Source organism: Seriola lalandi, unplaced genomic scaffold (genome assembly GCF_002814215.2).
Source record: "Seriola lalandi dorsalis isolate HSWRI2012SDOR001 ecotype SW California unplaced genomic scaffold, Sedor1 jcf7180002054981, whole genome shotgun sequence".
NCBI lineage: Eukaryota > Metazoa > Chordata > Actinopteri > Carangiformes > Carangidae > Seriola > Seriola lalandi.
This window is the reverse complement of record NW_019525661.1, coordinates 75,895-91,616: the sequence shown is the minus strand read 5'-3', so window position 1 is coordinate 91,616 and position 15,722 is coordinate 75,895. Positions and strand designations below refer to the sequence as shown.

At 42.7% G+C, this 15,722-nt stretch overlaps 2 protein-coding genes across 2 annotated transcripts in view; one reads left to right on the top strand and one right to left on the bottom strand.

Moving 5' to 3' along the window:
* exoc3 (exocyst complex component 3) overlaps positions 1–14,775 on the bottom strand; it is a 16,470-nt gene extending 1,695 nt beyond the window's left edge. The window contains exons 1-15 of the mRNA XM_023398261.2: positions 14,618–14,775; positions 12,634–12,839; positions 12,316–12,535; positions 11,931–12,103; positions 11,315–11,527; positions 9,681–9,859; positions 9,395–9,511; positions 8,121–8,238; positions 7,148–7,273; positions 6,208–6,308; positions 5,792–5,902; positions 3,417–3,558; positions 1,056–1,178; positions 765–926; positions 390–511 (exon numbers count right to left, since the gene is read on the bottom strand). Coding sequence (XP_023254029.1) covers positions 390–511; positions 765–926; positions 1,056–1,178; positions 3,417–3,558; positions 5,792–5,902; positions 6,208–6,308; positions 7,148–7,273; positions 8,121–8,238; positions 9,395–9,511; positions 9,681–9,859; positions 11,315–11,527; positions 11,931–12,103; positions 12,316–12,535; positions 12,634–12,777 — 2,051 coding nt within the window. The 5' untranslated portion in view covers positions 12,778–12,839; positions 14,618–14,775. The remainder of the gene's footprint in view (positions 1–389; positions 512–764; positions 927–1,055; positions 1,179–3,416; positions 3,559–5,791; positions 5,903–6,207; positions 6,309–7,147; positions 7,274–8,120; positions 8,239–9,394; positions 9,512–9,680; positions 9,860–11,314; positions 11,528–11,930; positions 12,104–12,315; positions 12,536–12,633; positions 12,840–14,617) is intronic.
* A 665-nt stretch (positions 14,776–15,440) lies between these two features.
* Positions 15,441–15,722, top strand: part of LOC111648385 (tripartite motif-containing protein 16-like) — a 1,983-nt gene continuing 1,701 nt past the window's right edge. Inside the window, exon 1 of the mRNA XM_023398250.1 lies at positions 15,441–15,641. Coding sequence (XP_023254018.1) covers positions 15,441–15,641 — 201 coding nt within the window. The remainder of the gene's footprint in view (positions 15,642–15,722) is intronic.

The window sequence follows — 15,722 nt, the reverse complement described above, 5'->3', positions numbered from 1 at the left end:
GGAAGCAGAGAATAACAGTTAGTAAAAACTCACCCAAGACACTTAAAAGATTCAATGTAATTAATATCATTATTAATGGCTGCAGTTCATTTAGATGTGCCAGTTTAGGGCTCTGGTACTGTGAATGCTGGACCACTGTCGTGGCTTAATGATAGAAGTGAATGGTTTCAAAGCACCAATGTTCACGTCTCAGAGTAAGTAAGCAGCAGCTAAACCTGCTTTAAACAGCAGGTTATTTTTTGATACGACCACTGGGAGTCAGACATTTTCAAATTCTACATAAATGGACTTTAAATTGTTTTTTTCTGTTGATCACATGGCTTCATATGTTAGTATCATCCAGGTGTGTGTGTATGTGTGTGTGTGTGTGTGTGTGTGTCTGTGTGTACCTGATGTCAGGATACTTGGACACCAGAGTGGTGACCTCCAGGAACAGCAGTGTGGGGTCAGTCAGCTTAAATACTTCTGCGATGGCAGCGATGGCGCCGCAAAGACGGTCTGTGTCTTCACCCTGCGCACAACAATCAGCCGAGGTGAGACACGCCCCTCCGACCTGAACAGGTTTCCTCTCTTTACCAACTGTTACACCAGGTCTACACTGGCTGAGCAGTGACAGCAGCACAGCAGCAGCAGCTGCAGGTCCATAGAGTGCTTCTGTGTACTACAAGTGTTGGACAGCTTTGCTATTGGTTGACAGGTCTGTTAAACTTAGTTACCTGTAGTGTGTCTGCAGTATAGAGAAACAAAATGACATGTGAACTCACAGCAGCCAGTTTTCTGAAGAGGAACTTGAACTGATCGGCCTCTTTGATCATCCTCTCAGCTCCCTCCCTCCTCTCATCGGCGTTTTTAAAGGTGATCCTCTTCTGCATCACTGCTTTGATGTACTCCACCACCACCCTGCGCAAGGCCTCACTCGTCATCTCCTGCACACAGCACAGCCGACGTGTTGGATTCATTTAAAGTCAGTCAGCTCCACCAGACGCCATGACAACTTTCACGGGAATTTGTTTAGGGTTTGTGTTTGATAGGCAACGTTTCTGCTCCATTCCTACCTGGTTGAAGGGTTTCTTGATCTTGTTGAAGTCGTTGAAGTAGTCCTCCACCGTCACACAGATGGTGTCCACAGCATGAGAGCCTGTCAGCCACTTCCTGGTCAGCAGCTCATTCAGGTGATGCTGGTCAATGCAACAACAACATCAAAGCAGTTAAATGTTTTTTTTTGAATCAGTGATATCATAAACCTTCTCTAAGTGATCTCATTTTGACTGGTGCTCCGCATTGATACTCGGTGTCTGAATGATTGGAGAAACCACTAAAACCTCGGCTTCTTACATGATTTGTTTTAAATTGATTGGGTCAAAATGTCCTTCATTGATGAGGTAGAAACTGGACATGGACTTTTCTCTTTTATTAGGGGTCCAAGCAGGGAATACTGCTTCACTGCAACATATGGTCACTTCAGGAGTCTGTCACTTTATATTTTTCAAAATATGCAAAAATCAATTAACATCTATATCTCCACAAGTCTTAATTCAAATGCTAGCAACATTGACACAGAAATTCTCTAGGTAGATGTCACGTGCTTTAAACAGTGTTGGATCGGACAAATCAGACATTTTCTCTTTTGCTCAGTGTTGGATTCAAAGTCACCAAAATATCTGATGATACTTCTGAAACCAGTAGATGGATCTGTGATTTTTTTTCAGGACTTTCATACCAACATTTGGACTGATTTAAATGTTTTAAAGTGAAACAGACGAACATACCCCAGTTTTGCACATGGGACGTCATTGCCTCAGCTTGTGTGAAGGCGCGTGTAGAACATGGTTACCTAGTGGCTCAACCAGTAAGTCACCTTCTGTGAGGATACCAATGTCAAGTGTTGGAAACCCCAGATGGCTTAAATCCTGCTTCAGCACAAATTCAATACCAATTAATACAAATGGTATTGAATTTCTCCCCCGAGCTGATGATTGCCGCTAACGGCTATATTGAAACCTTGGTTCACGTCCAATCTGTCTAACATGCTGCATCAAAGAAACAAAGCCTGGGTTACAGCTATCACATGCTGAGTTTGACTGGCTATATTTTAGGCAGAATTGATGCACAGCTTATATTAAAAATGCTAAATCTGAGTATTAATTCTGTGCTGTGAATGACTCCAGAAAACACTCTGGAGACCTGCTCACAGAAACTGTAGCGACCTGCCTCCTGCATCAGTCAGAGCTCAGCTATAGTGTCTGACAGGATCAGTATGATGAATTTTGTCAGCAAACATTTTGTTCCAGTCTTCTCGACTCTGCCACTGGTTCTCTCAGTGTAGATGTGTCAGATATCTCCGAGTATGTGACTGGTATTCAAAGTGTCACCTTCATTTTCCTTTGTGAAGCTTTAATAAAATTAGATGTGAGGAAACCTGCTGCTTAGATCTTAATTCCTTAAAGGTTGCTGTAGATACTCACACATATTTATAATCCTTCCCTTGTTACAAATGAGATTCTTCAGATGTGGAAAACAGTTTCTGTCACACTTTTGTTAAAAAGTGAAGGTGCCTATTTCCAGCCTGTTCTGGCTAAAATTCTTTGAGTAACCAACTGAAAGAGTTTTTACAGGCTGATGCTACTTCATCTGAGTATCAGTGTGTTAGTCCTACTGTGTGTACTGATACTGTGGATCACCTTAGGTCACATGACTCATATCTGCCGTCAGTCCCAGCTTTCATGTTTTCTGTTGTAGCCACTTGGAATAGTTTCTACAACAAACTTGGTATCAGACACTGAACTGCAGCCTGTTGTAAAAACTCTATGGTGATCGATTCTTTTACTAACCGTCTCTGTTCTTAGCTTATTTGAGCTTTTATTCATTGCTGCCTGGTTTTCAGTATTGTTTATTTGTGTGTCTGATGTTGTATTGTCCTGTCTGTGAACCTGTGATGCTGTCGTCCTGGCCAGCCTGGCTCACCTGAGTAGGATTTACCTGGTTAAATAAAAAAAGTTCTGTGCTGTAAACACAGCACTATTTACTAGCATACATCGTTCTGTAGGTGCACCTTTAAAAGTGTCAGAGCCTCTGTGTGAGACTCTTAGATCACTATTAGTCATTGTGTGTTTTTAAAGCTTATTTTGGGGGCCTTTTTCCATTGCCAACAAAACCCAGATGTTAGCAGGTCTTAGTGGGTTTTCTGACCAGTGGAAAAGAGGCCTATGACAGGATGACTGAGCACATTTATGACCACATGTGGTATCTGTGGTAACATCTTTGTCAAATATCACTAACTGATTCACGTATATTTTATAAAAAATACAAAAACCCCCCCCAAAAAAACAGTTTTGTAAAATAAAACAAAGACTTTACAACAAACAGCCCTGAGGACACACAGTAAGTAAAGCTCAGAACACAGGAGCCTTTCTCACCTCGAGGTCGAGGAAGACTTCGTCCAACAGGAACTGACATCCCTCCTTGGCCACCTCGTTGAGCGTCCTCTCTATGGCAGCGTCGCTGTCGGTGGGCTCCGAGGACTGAGAGTACTTCCTCTTCAGACTGTTGATGGACTCTCTATGGAAACACAGGATGATGGTCAGGCGTCAGAACATGGAACCCTGAAGAACTCACTGTCCACGAGCATCACAGCTGTTTTAGTGTCGTACAGTGGGGTCCAAAGGTCTGAGACTACACAGTGGTTTATCACTTGGACTAGTGGCATGTCGCTGCTGTTCAACCTGCGTACACTACAAGACAATGATGTCACTCCTCTTACTCTGCCATGTCCACTCGCCAGCAGCTTATGTAGATTCTTTTACTGGAGTGTGCCACCGCTGACTTCTGGTGTGTTTCTGCTGTGTGCCAAATGAAAACAGTATTCACACACTTTAGCTCAGGTTCCTCCATTTCTCTGGATCATCTCCGAGATGTTCCTACACTTTGGTTGGAGTCCACCTGTGGTAAACTCAGCTGATTGGACATGATGCATGAAGACACACACCTGTCTATCTAAGGTCTCATAGCTGACAAACAGATCAGAGCAGAAACCACAAGGAGGAAGGAGCTGTTGCAGAGACCAGAGACAGGACTGTGTCGAGGCTCAAAAACATTTCTGCTGCACTGAAGGTTCTGGAACAACCAGGACTCTTCTAGAGCCGGACCTGGACTAACTGAGACATCAGGGAGAATGGCAAGACCAAGAACCTGATGGTGACTCTGGCTGAGCTCCAGGGGTCCTGTGTGGAGATGGAGAAATCTCCAGAATGACAACCATCACTGCAGCTCTCCACTGATCTGAGACAGAAGACTCTCCTCAGTTTGTAAACTAGTATCACCTAGAGCAGTGCAATTAATCAAATTTTATCTTCCATTACGATTTTGGCCTCCAACGATTATAAAAAATAAGATTATCGTGAGACAGCGATTACTGTGCGGCGATCTGTTTCACAATAAATTTCAGCCTCCGTACAAAAACCACCCGACGTTATCGGTTCCGCTCTCAGTGCTGAAGGAATTAGGAAAGTAGATTTTGTTTTTGTTGTGTGAGGGGCGGGGCATCATGCTCAGATATCTTTAACTTATATTGTGTATAACATCAATAACTACATAGACACAGCGCTTTTTGTTGTGAAATCATTTTTTTCCTGTTTTCAATGAGTCAATGAGAAATTGTGCTGAGTAATCATGATCTCAATATTGATCAAAATAATTGTGATTATGATTTTTGCCATTATAGAGCAGCCCTACACTCACCTCCTGGTGGTCGTCTGCCTCCTCCACTCAACTAGTTTCAGGTTACATCCCTGTTAATCCAGAGTCAGAGAAAATATGAAGCGTTTGTGTGAAATTTTGTCCCAAATTGGTGTGAAGTCTTGAGTAATGTCTAACAAGTGTTTTGTGAGGTCAATCTGACCTTGACCTTTGACCTTTGACCACCAAAGTCTAATCAGTTCATCGTTGAGTCCAGGTGAATGTTTGTAACATATTTGAAGGGATTCCCTCGTGGAGTTCTTGAGATACTGCGCTCACAAGGCCAAAATCCTGTTTTATGAGACCAGGGTGACCTTGACCTTTGACCACCAAAATCGATATACCACATATGAAGTCCTGTCAATGCATTGCTGAGATATCCGGGACGGACGGATAACCTGAAAACATCATGCGCCTCGGCTCTGCTGTCGCCGGCACAGAGGAGTTAAAAGCAGTTCTGCAGGATTCTGAGACTGTGAGAAACCTGATTCTCTGGTCTGATGAAACCAGGACCGAATTGTTTGGCCTCAGTTTTAAGAGTCATGTCTGGAGGAAAGCAGGCACCGCTCATCACCTGTCCAACACCATCCCAACAGTGAAGCATGGTGGAGGCAGCATCAGGCTGTGGGGCAGGGAGACTGATCAGGGTTTAGGAGAAGATGGTCCAGAGCTCAGGACCTCAGACTGAAGGCTCACCTTCCAACAGGACAATGATCCTTTTGTGAGACTATGTGAGAAGATAAACTTTTCAAAGTTTCCATTCATGTCTTCCTCTTCTTTTTTTAAACTAATTACATTATTTCATTTTTCAATGTTGTTGATAAGTATTCTTTTTTTCTAATTTAGTTGAAGAAATTGTCCACAGAGGAATGTGTGGATTATTTTTTTTCTTCATTGTACAGTGTAATTTAACTTAAAAAACCTCTATGTTCAACAGTTCAGTAACTGGTGGTTGTTGGTGCAGCTCTCCCCTGAAACAGACGTTAATGAACCTCCACTTGACATCATGACATCACTGACTGACAGTGTAAACTGTAGTTCATGTACAGAGTCTTACTTGAAAGTCTGGCAGTTGTTAATGATGGCGATCATGTACTGTACGTAACACTGAGGCAGCTGTCTGTCTCTCAGGTGATCCTCCTTGTAGACAACTGCCTCTTCTCTGTACCTGCACACAACACACACACCTGTTAGGTTTCCATAGTAACAATATTTGAAGAGTAATTCTTCTAATTCTGGACACTGTCTAAATGTAGGAAGCACACAACCATGAACAGTCTGGGTTTTAATACTATACATGTTGTTTAAGACGTTTTTTAATTTGAGCTTAAATCTAAATAGATTCTGATTCTTTCTTCATTGAGCTTGTGAACTGGTGGTGATGATGGAATAAATCCTGTACATTTAAAATCCTGGGTTTAGAACTTTAGACTTTTATCACACAAGTCAAACAGTGCAACAAAAAAAAACTACCTGATGAGGAAAGAGTTCATCTGCTTCAGACACAGCTTCAGAACCTGCTCTTTGAAATCCCCATCGATCTGTGCAGCAACCTGCAGGTTCTGCTCAAACATCTGAGGAAGAGTGAAGAGGCAGTAAAATCAAGAAGAGATGAATGAGTGAAATGAGTGAACTGAGTGCTGTGATCTCCAGGTAAATGTTTTCATCACACAGATCAGGAAGCAGACAGACGCAGTGGCTTCAGGAAGTGTTCCAACCTCTCACTTACCGTAAGTCTCAGTGGCGCAATGTTCACAGACATATTCAAATCGAAATACGCAAATACTGGAGCTGATTTACATGAGTTCAGACTGTATGTAGTGACGTTCAAACTAAAACCCCGATCCAAGGGTTCTACAGATCTCGTCTGAACAAACCTATATACACACCCAGCAGACACAGAGCAGCATGAGCATTCATTCACTGGTGTCCACGTGATGATACAGTTGCTCTACTTTTAGCTCTGGTTTCTCCACAAACTCCTGAGGGAAAAATCAGTTCACCAAACACACACTGGTCTGGTCTGACAGGACAGATCCAGCCTGAGAGCCGAGCGCTGAGTCTTGGACTGTTCATCACCTGACTGATAACATTCCTATGGTGAAACATTTATAGCAGCCATGTGTGTAACGGGGCTACAGCAGAAAGACATGAAAACCAACTACAGCCACAAGCTATGCTATGATGCTGCAGGACAGCATGGACAAGGCAAAAGACTAAAGTCACTTAAAACTGGAACACCTTTAGAAAAAGTTCCTTATGGTCTCTGAGGCCCTCTTGAACCCACTGACAATCTGTTCACTAATATCTCTATATCTGCTCATTCCTGTTCAGAGTCAGGAATTCTTCAAAGGTCTGAAGTGGTTGTGTGTGTGTGTGTGTGTGTGTGTGTGTGTGTGTGTGTGTGTGGTACCTGAAAGACGATGGCGGGCAGTGTGGTCTGGTAGTATCCGTCCTGGTCAGCCTCAGGCTCTGTCTCTTTCTGCCAGTCCTTCTTATCCGTTTCCAGAGCCTTCCGCAGCCAGCCTGTTATATTAGACTGAAGACAGGACGGCCACACAGACAGTCCACAGTTAACAAAGACATGGTTCTTGTTGTGGAAATCTTAAGAAAGATAAAGACTAAGGACGGTCTTTGTGGTTTTTTTAATTCAACATAACATTTGCAAATGGGCTCAGTGCTTATACAGAGATCAGTGATTCCCACAAAATGCCTCTAGCTGGCAGCTAGGGGATTTCTTTCAGGATTTCAGCTGTAAATCCTCGGGAGACAAATGCAGAGGGAGATCTACTCCTTTACCGCAGTAAATGACAGCGCCTCAGTGGCTCACCTGGTAGAGCGCGTACCACATGTCCAGCAGCCATGGGTTCAAATCAGACTCACAGCCCTTTGCTGCATGTCATCCCCTCTCTCTCTCTCTCTCCCTGACCTTCCTGTCTGTCTCTCAATTCACGATCTGAATAAAGGCAACAATGCTCCAAAAAAATAACTTCAGCTTCAGCTCTAAGTGGAACAGCTCAACTACTATGAGGTTACATTAGAGCACACATATGATGGTACAAATTTTTCCAGTTACAATAATAGGACAGGTTACAAATAAAACCACACTAAAATTTTCCACAAAAGTTCTAACATTGCGTCTGTGCCACTGTAGCCTGGTTAACCTTTATTCGTTATAACATGTTGGCATTTTGCGGCGCGAGGGAGGCAGAAGTTGGCGAGGTGCTTGGTTGGACGTCCGAGGAGCAGGTAAACTGTCAGTGCAGCTCTCATGGTTTCATTATGCGGTTAAGTCCACCAGCAGGTGTAATGTGTGTAAAAACTACAGGCTGAATAACTTGAATGGGACAGTGATGAGCGTCTTTGTCAGTGTGTGTGGTTCTTACTGTAAAAGTCTGGACATATTTGCTGAGCAGGTCATCCACCACATCCTGTGGAAGCAGAGGCTCCAGTAGGTTGATGTCACACTCTGACATAAGCTCTGGATGGCCCATCATCTCCACACTGAGACACACACACACACACACACACACACACACACACACACACACACACTAACTATGAATCATTAACATCTGCAGCTGCCTATTGAAGACTGTCATGTACTGAAGCTTTTGATACTCACTATGAGTTAGTTCAACATTTTGTTTTAAAATGAAATCGATCTCCGTCCAGATGACAGTTTCAGCTTTGTATCACTATAACGTATGACCATTGGTATACACTGGGCATATGTGTGCAGGTGTAAACAGGAAGCAGGTCGTCTACTCTGCAGTTGTTTAGTCACAGAAAAATCCTCTGAATGAGGAACAGCAAAGACAGTTGTAGCATTAAAATAGAGAATATAAGTGAACAACAGCTGCTAGCAAAGACAACAAGGTCAGTAACACTGTCATTCATTATCATGTTGTATTCACCACTGGGAGTCCAGGCTGATGAGAGCCAATCAGGAGAGACCGTGAGAGTCTATTTCATTACTTCCAAAGTTTCTGTCTGTCCAGATACAACACAACGCCAGAGTTTTCAAAATAAAACACAACCCCATAGCTACCAAAGCAGATTTTCTGAAAGGGACTGAAAACTCTGGTGTAGTGTGGACGCCAGGAGTAAACACAGCAGGAGAGGCGAGTTTTTAAACTAAAATGTAGCAGTGTGGACGTAGCCTGAGACAAAAATCAAACTAAAACCAGCATCTCATTGCAGCTGAATTACTGTGGACAGATGGACTGGTGGTGATGATGGCAAACAATATGTCAGTTGTCAGCTTCACCAGGTGTTGAAACATCTGTTGTGTCACAGTGACTGTGTTGCTAGTTTGCTCACTGATGGAGGTCGTCTGCCCGACACGTCAGAGTGGAGAGCTGTGTTACGATTTTGATTTTTCATGTTTGCCTTTGAGGATTCGGCACTGAGGTATACACACTGAGGGGGAGCATGTTGATTTTATTACCTCACACCTTACGGAGGTTACCATGGAGACATCCCAAATCAAGCGTGTGCACAGACTACACTGTCACTGCAATTCACCAAATGAAGTTTGACAGTACAAGTACGGTACAGCATGAGCCCAGACTAATAAAGTTCCGTCTTTGAACTGATCAATGTCCCTAAATACACACAGAGCTTTTGAAAGTGTGTGTGTGTGTGTGTGTGTTTGTACCTCTTATATGTGTTTAGGACCCACGTCAACAGGGACACAATCTCATTTGCCTCCAAGTCCTCAGCAGCCAGTTCTTTGACACGAGTGGACACAGCGTTGTGGTAGAGACCGAAGAACCTGGAACACACGTACACACCTGTGAGACAACACTTACCTGAACGTGAATGTGCGACTGAATACTTTGTTCATCAGTGCAAGAGATTCATAGATGAATTTAATACACTATGTGATGCTTGGTGAGAAGCGCATGTTTGGGAGCTGACAGAAAAACAGATCGATGTGTTACCTGTTGAAAGTGTTGTAGTGTGGGGGGAAGCACTGCACCATGAGGTTCTTGACAACAATCAGATCATCCAGAACATATTTCCTGGTTATTTCTAGAAGACGAACCAGCCACATCTTATCAGCCTCCTTCGTCACGGCCTGTGTTCCCTCGATGCGGGTGCTGACTGTTCCCTCCAATACCTGCAACACAGACAGATCAAAGAGCTCAGGAACAGCGCAGTGGTTTAGCAGCTGAGTGCACGGCTGAGCTGATAACCACCTCTCACTGGAGGTAAAGGGTTGGACGATGTCTACAGAACTGTCTACTGCCATGTTTTGATCAGTCTGATCATCTCTCCTCTGGGACAGTTGGGGCCAGATGCATAAATGATGCGTACAGGCAAAAACTAAGCATACACCATTTCCAGCACATGAATTGGAAAGCAGACTGTGGGGTGAGAATGTACGCACCTCTCACATTGTTTTGATGCAAGTTACAGTGATGTGAAATAACTAAAGTTTTGCCGTTTACACAACAATAACAATTTTAGAATTCATAAATGGAAATAATTGTGTTTGTGCTCAATGTTTCCTTAAGCACCGTTTAATGTCCTTATTATTTATTGTGAGTCATTCTGTAACTGTTTGATACTATTTGAATATTTACTGATCACAGTGTTAAAGCCTGTGGAGCCTCATTAAGACTCCCAGAGTCCCAGTGAATGAAGCTCAGAGTAAAACAGGACTTCACATTAAAGTGATTGTACTAAAGTAAACTGATGACATTTTTACCTCAGTTTCACAATCAGTGAAATTCTTCCTCCTATTTATTTCCTTATTTTTTTACCAAATTGCTTAGTTAGTTGAACTCAGGGCGCTCGGTTACATTTCTCTCTAATAACCACAGAGACCAGCTGTGTAAATGATGTCTGTCTGTGACTGACTGAGTCACAGACAGATACTTCCTGCAGAGTTAGATTTATTGTTTTTTTTCTGCGACCAATCAAAACTTGGTCTACTAAAACTACCGGAGGACAGCTCTACAAAATGTGAACACGTTTCAGCATTTAAATGTTGACAGTGAAATTCAATCTATGAGGAAACGTACTGGTGATAACATGTTCCACTGTGTTAAACCAAAGCCTCTTATTCATGCCAGAAACCGTTACATTGAATCAGCGTTGTAGGCAGCTTCCATGCATTCTGGATATTTGAGTAGAGACCATTTGAGACTAGAACTACTACACTAGACTACTGTAGAAAAATCAAGTGATGTTTTATGAGGAGAAAGGAAGAAAGAAGAACAGAAGATTAAAATCAACTGGATGCCAGCCAGGCAGGAGTGTGAGTGGGAAAATTAAGAGAATCAGATGAAAAGTCAGACAAAGAACAAGAGGAAGAAGAGCTGCATGAAGACAAGGAATGGGGGAAAAGAATGAGAGATGATGTGGAAAACGAAAAGGTTTTATTAAGGAAGAAGAATCAAAAGAACAGGATGAGTTGGATAAAGATGAATTAGTATAGACATAGATGATGAAGAGTCAAGTGAAGAAAACAAGGAAACAAGCTAGAGTTGACTTTAACTAACCGTACCAACTGTAATATTCTTCATAATTCTGAATATTTAAAAAGTATCCCTCTGATCTCTCGTCTTACCTGGAACATCCTGTCCTTCCACCGCTTGGGTCGCCCAGGAGGGATGAACCCAGACTGCTTCTTACGGTCGACCATGCGCCGGTCGATCTTCTCCTCCCGCTCAATGATACGGACCACTGACACCAGCATGGTGGGGTCACGACGGACCGTGACCATGGACCTCTGCAGTACCATCCACAACTGTTTGGCCAGCTCATCTGACAACCCCTGAACCTGGAAGAGAAGAAAAACGAGACTGAAAACCAGCTGGCTTACGGTTTTGAAATGACTTCAAAAGAATACAAAGGAGTTGCTCACCAGTGGACTGTCTTTAGCTAAAGACAAAATCCACAATACAACTACACAATAACGAGGCTCATTGTTTGCAAATAAGTGCATATTTTCAAATGGTTTAAATTAATGTTATTAGAAGATTCCTGCAGCATCTCTGATAGAGATTTACACAGTAGGCAAAAAGGCAAAGTGGTCTGCAAGCACACACGAAGGAAGACATGAGAGGTACGTGAGAACAGATAAAGTCAGTTTATCGGCTCCCTAACGATGGTGATGACATGTATGATGTTCAGATGTTTCCTAGTTATGTTACAACACTTAATCCTCTGACACTTGAACTTACGTCTTCGAAGTAGATGGAGATGAGATTCATGTCGCTGGTGTTCTTGCTGTCCATGCGGTACTGCTCATACATGAGGTCATCCCGTGAACACTCCAGCTCCATCAGCTTCCTGTGGGCCTGCAGCAGCTCCGCCTGCTCTATGAGCTGCTGCGTCTCCGCCACAATCTCTGGTACTGTACACACAGTGACAAAGACACACAGAGCGGGAGAGGAGTTCAGCTGTGACAGAGTCAAGACCAGAACTTTTTCCTCACACCATGAGTCTGAGTGAAAACTTCATGGACAAGCTTGTTTTCTTAGACATGTCTGAAGCCTGGGATGTTTCTACGGTAAAAGTAGACAGAACTGTGATTGGACACACATTGTTCACACAGTTTGAACTTACCAGAGAAAATGTTTTTAAGGTTTTCCACAGCAGAGGCCAGCTGACTGTGCTGAACTACAGCATCCTTGACATCTTTCAGGTTCTCGATGGTGTTGATGCTCTGCCTCCAGTCGTTACTCACATCTGCCAATGAGCTCTGGATGTCTTTGACGTCCAGCAGGGCGCTGTGCAGCTGTGTCAGTCCAGTGCGAACGCCGTCCAGCTGGGACTGGATGGCTGCCTGAAGAACATTAGAGGTGCAGGAACAGAGCAGTGAGAAAATGAATGTGTAAAATGAAGGACGTTATACTGAACCACACGTGTCCGTTAACACATCACCTTCAGCCTGGCTTCCACTGAGGCCTTTTTACGGGCTTCTCTTCGTCTGTACTGCTCCACTTTATCCAGCTGGTCCGACCTCTGCAACATTCCCGCCACACGCTGCACTGCCGTGGCAACCGCCTCCCGACTCGTCTCCTCCATAGTGTTTCTCAGTAATATAAAGTACCAGTCGTATCCAAAGGCTTCATGCAAAGGCTATTTAGCTGAAAGAGAAAAATACTGGTGCATAAATACCAACAATAACAATGTTTTTCCACTTCTTAACATCAAGCACAATGATAGACTGACAGTCACACTGATAGAAAAAAGTACAGATCTGGCAAAATGTGTAATGTGAAAGCAAATATAAAATATCAATATTCAGCAATTCAGCGCACCCCGAATGACAGGCACACAGAGATGGCCGATGTCAATGAGTGATTGCTGTCCGTGGAAGCGTATGCACCCTGTTAAAGCTGTATGGTCCAGTTTACATAAGTCTACAGCTGTTTTATCTGGATCAAACAGTCATAATGTGTGAAAACAAATTAACTTGTAACTAACATAACTATGTCTGCCATAGCAAAGGTGTGTCCTTGTAAAACTTTCATGTTTCTTGAAATCAAATAATCACAATTGTGGCCAAGATGTGTTTGCAGTTTATAGCTAAATCAGACATGACATTTAAAAAACTGTTTGGTATGTCTACTATTTTTCTTCATATTTAGACACATGACTGTATTAACATGATTTGCATATAGGTTATATATAAAATAAAGTAATAATCTGCAATTGTCCCAATGACTCTGCTGTCTTTAATAGGCCAACACAACACAAAAATTTTACTTTTCCATATGCCAAAAAGTGACTGTAGTTCCTACCATGTGACTGAAAAGTTGTTTCTGCTTCAAAATGACTTGATTTCATTCATGATGAATATATTTGACTGACTAAAGCACACACAGTCTTTTTTACCTGTTGAAATACCTTTGGAAGCCCAATGCAACACATAAAATGCACTTTTTCACTTGCTAAAAACTGACTGTAGCTCCTACATTGTGACTGAAAGAGAGTGAGGGAAGGATGAGCTACTTGAAGGAATGTGCTGCTAACAGCTCTACAATGAAATAAGGTTTAACCCATTTGAAATGGAAAACAAATAAATTGAAAATCGATATGTCAGTGTTGATATTGTGGTGGATCACCACAGATAAATTAGTGTATGGGAAACACTGCTGTCAGACTCAGTGTTAGAAAGATATTATTGTTGTTCTCTCTACAGAGACATTGTGGCAAAGTAAAATCCATATCATGTGTCTGTTTAAAGCTTAATAAAACTCATTCACACCAAGTTAATTATTCAACATTTTAGTGGCTTACTGCAGTGATGTGAGCCAACTGAGTCAATCATACGGCTAGAAAACAGTGTCACTAACGAAAATCAAAGCAATTGTATGGAAAATGCACAGGTTCAAAACAAATACAAATAAACAGCAATATCTTGCAAATCTCTACAGTATTTCTTCAGAGGAGTGTTTCTCCTCCATGATGAAGATGAGGACGATGTCTAATTCCCATCACAACACGACAAAACCAGATAACCGTGTCTCACAGTTAATATGAGACACGGTACGAACCAGAGAGCACACAAGGACAGCTGTGACACAGCCTCTTTTATGTCCTCAGAGCTGTCAACTGTTAAGCGGCTGGTGCCTGTGTAGCATCGAATAACGTTAGCAGCAATGACAGATAGCGAGCTAGGGGTTAGCTAACGTAGAGTAGTGCTTTATTTAACCAGCCGGTGCACAGCGGCTTGTCAGACTGTTCATTTTGACACAAAACATGTCGAACAGAATCATTAGCTAACCCTGTAAATTAACTTCAATCGCCCAGCTCAATAAACATAATAGCATAAGCTAAGCTAACAACCTACAGGAAAGGGCTAACAAACATCTTACCGCCTGTGACACGAGGTCATTATACAAACACAAGACATTCTTACCTCAGGCATTCAAGGAATAAACGTGGCGAAGATGAAATACATGTCTATAAATATAAAATTACTATTTGTAACGGAGTTGTGTTGTTGTGGCTCCACTTCCTCCTTGGAGCTCCGCCCAGCAGCAGCTGCTTCTTTTTCTTCTTCCTTGTAGTTTATCGGCAGTTGACGAACAACGAATTGGTGCATTACCGCCACCAACTGGAAGTGAGGCTTAGAATGTCCAGTACTCACACATTTTTTTTTTAAAAAGTTCAAATTAAAACATTTAAAAATTAGAATTGTTGGTTCAGAGACATGAAAAGACATGACACTCCATAGGTTAAAGGGGGGGGGGGCTTTAAACAAGCCCAGTCCCTACCCCCTTTTCCTCAATAGGCTCTTGCCTTTTGCCAGGCAGCCACTGTAAATAAGAATATAACAATAAAGGTAAAAAAAAAACAAAAAAACATTTACGGGGCACAGATGTTTGTTACACCAATGACTCTACCAAATACAGAGGTTTATATTTTATTTCAAACAATAACATCACATTGGCAGATGTGTCAGTGTGTTTCTTTTAATTCATCAAACCGCTGCTCTTCCTGCTCTGAGTCAAAGCCTGATAACCCTCCCTCTTCTTCCTGCTCTCAAACACAGCCAGCTCCGCTCTGTTCATGTATTTCCTTGTTCCCTCCCCTTCAGATCTACAGTTTGAAGATGGGTGGAACCAACATGTGGTAGAGGCCTGTTCACTGCAGAGACACATGTTGTTCAGATCAGAGCTCAAACTAGTTTCAGTTCTCAGGAAGTGAAACTCCGACAGTCGTTGACACTGAGAGGTGACATGGCGCAGAAAGGAGTTCAGCTGGACCGGGAGACCTTCTCTTGTTCCGTCTGTCTGGATCTACTGAAGGATCCGGTGACTATTCCCTGTGGACACAGCTACTGCATCAGCTGTATTAAAAGCTTCTGGGATGAAGAGGATCAGAAGAGAATCCACAGCTGCCCTCAGTGTAGGCAGACCTTCACACCGAGGCCTGTCCTGGTGAAAAACACCATGTTAGCGGTTTTAGTGGAGGAGCTGAAGAAGACTGGACTCCAAGCTGCTCCTGCTGATCACTGCTAT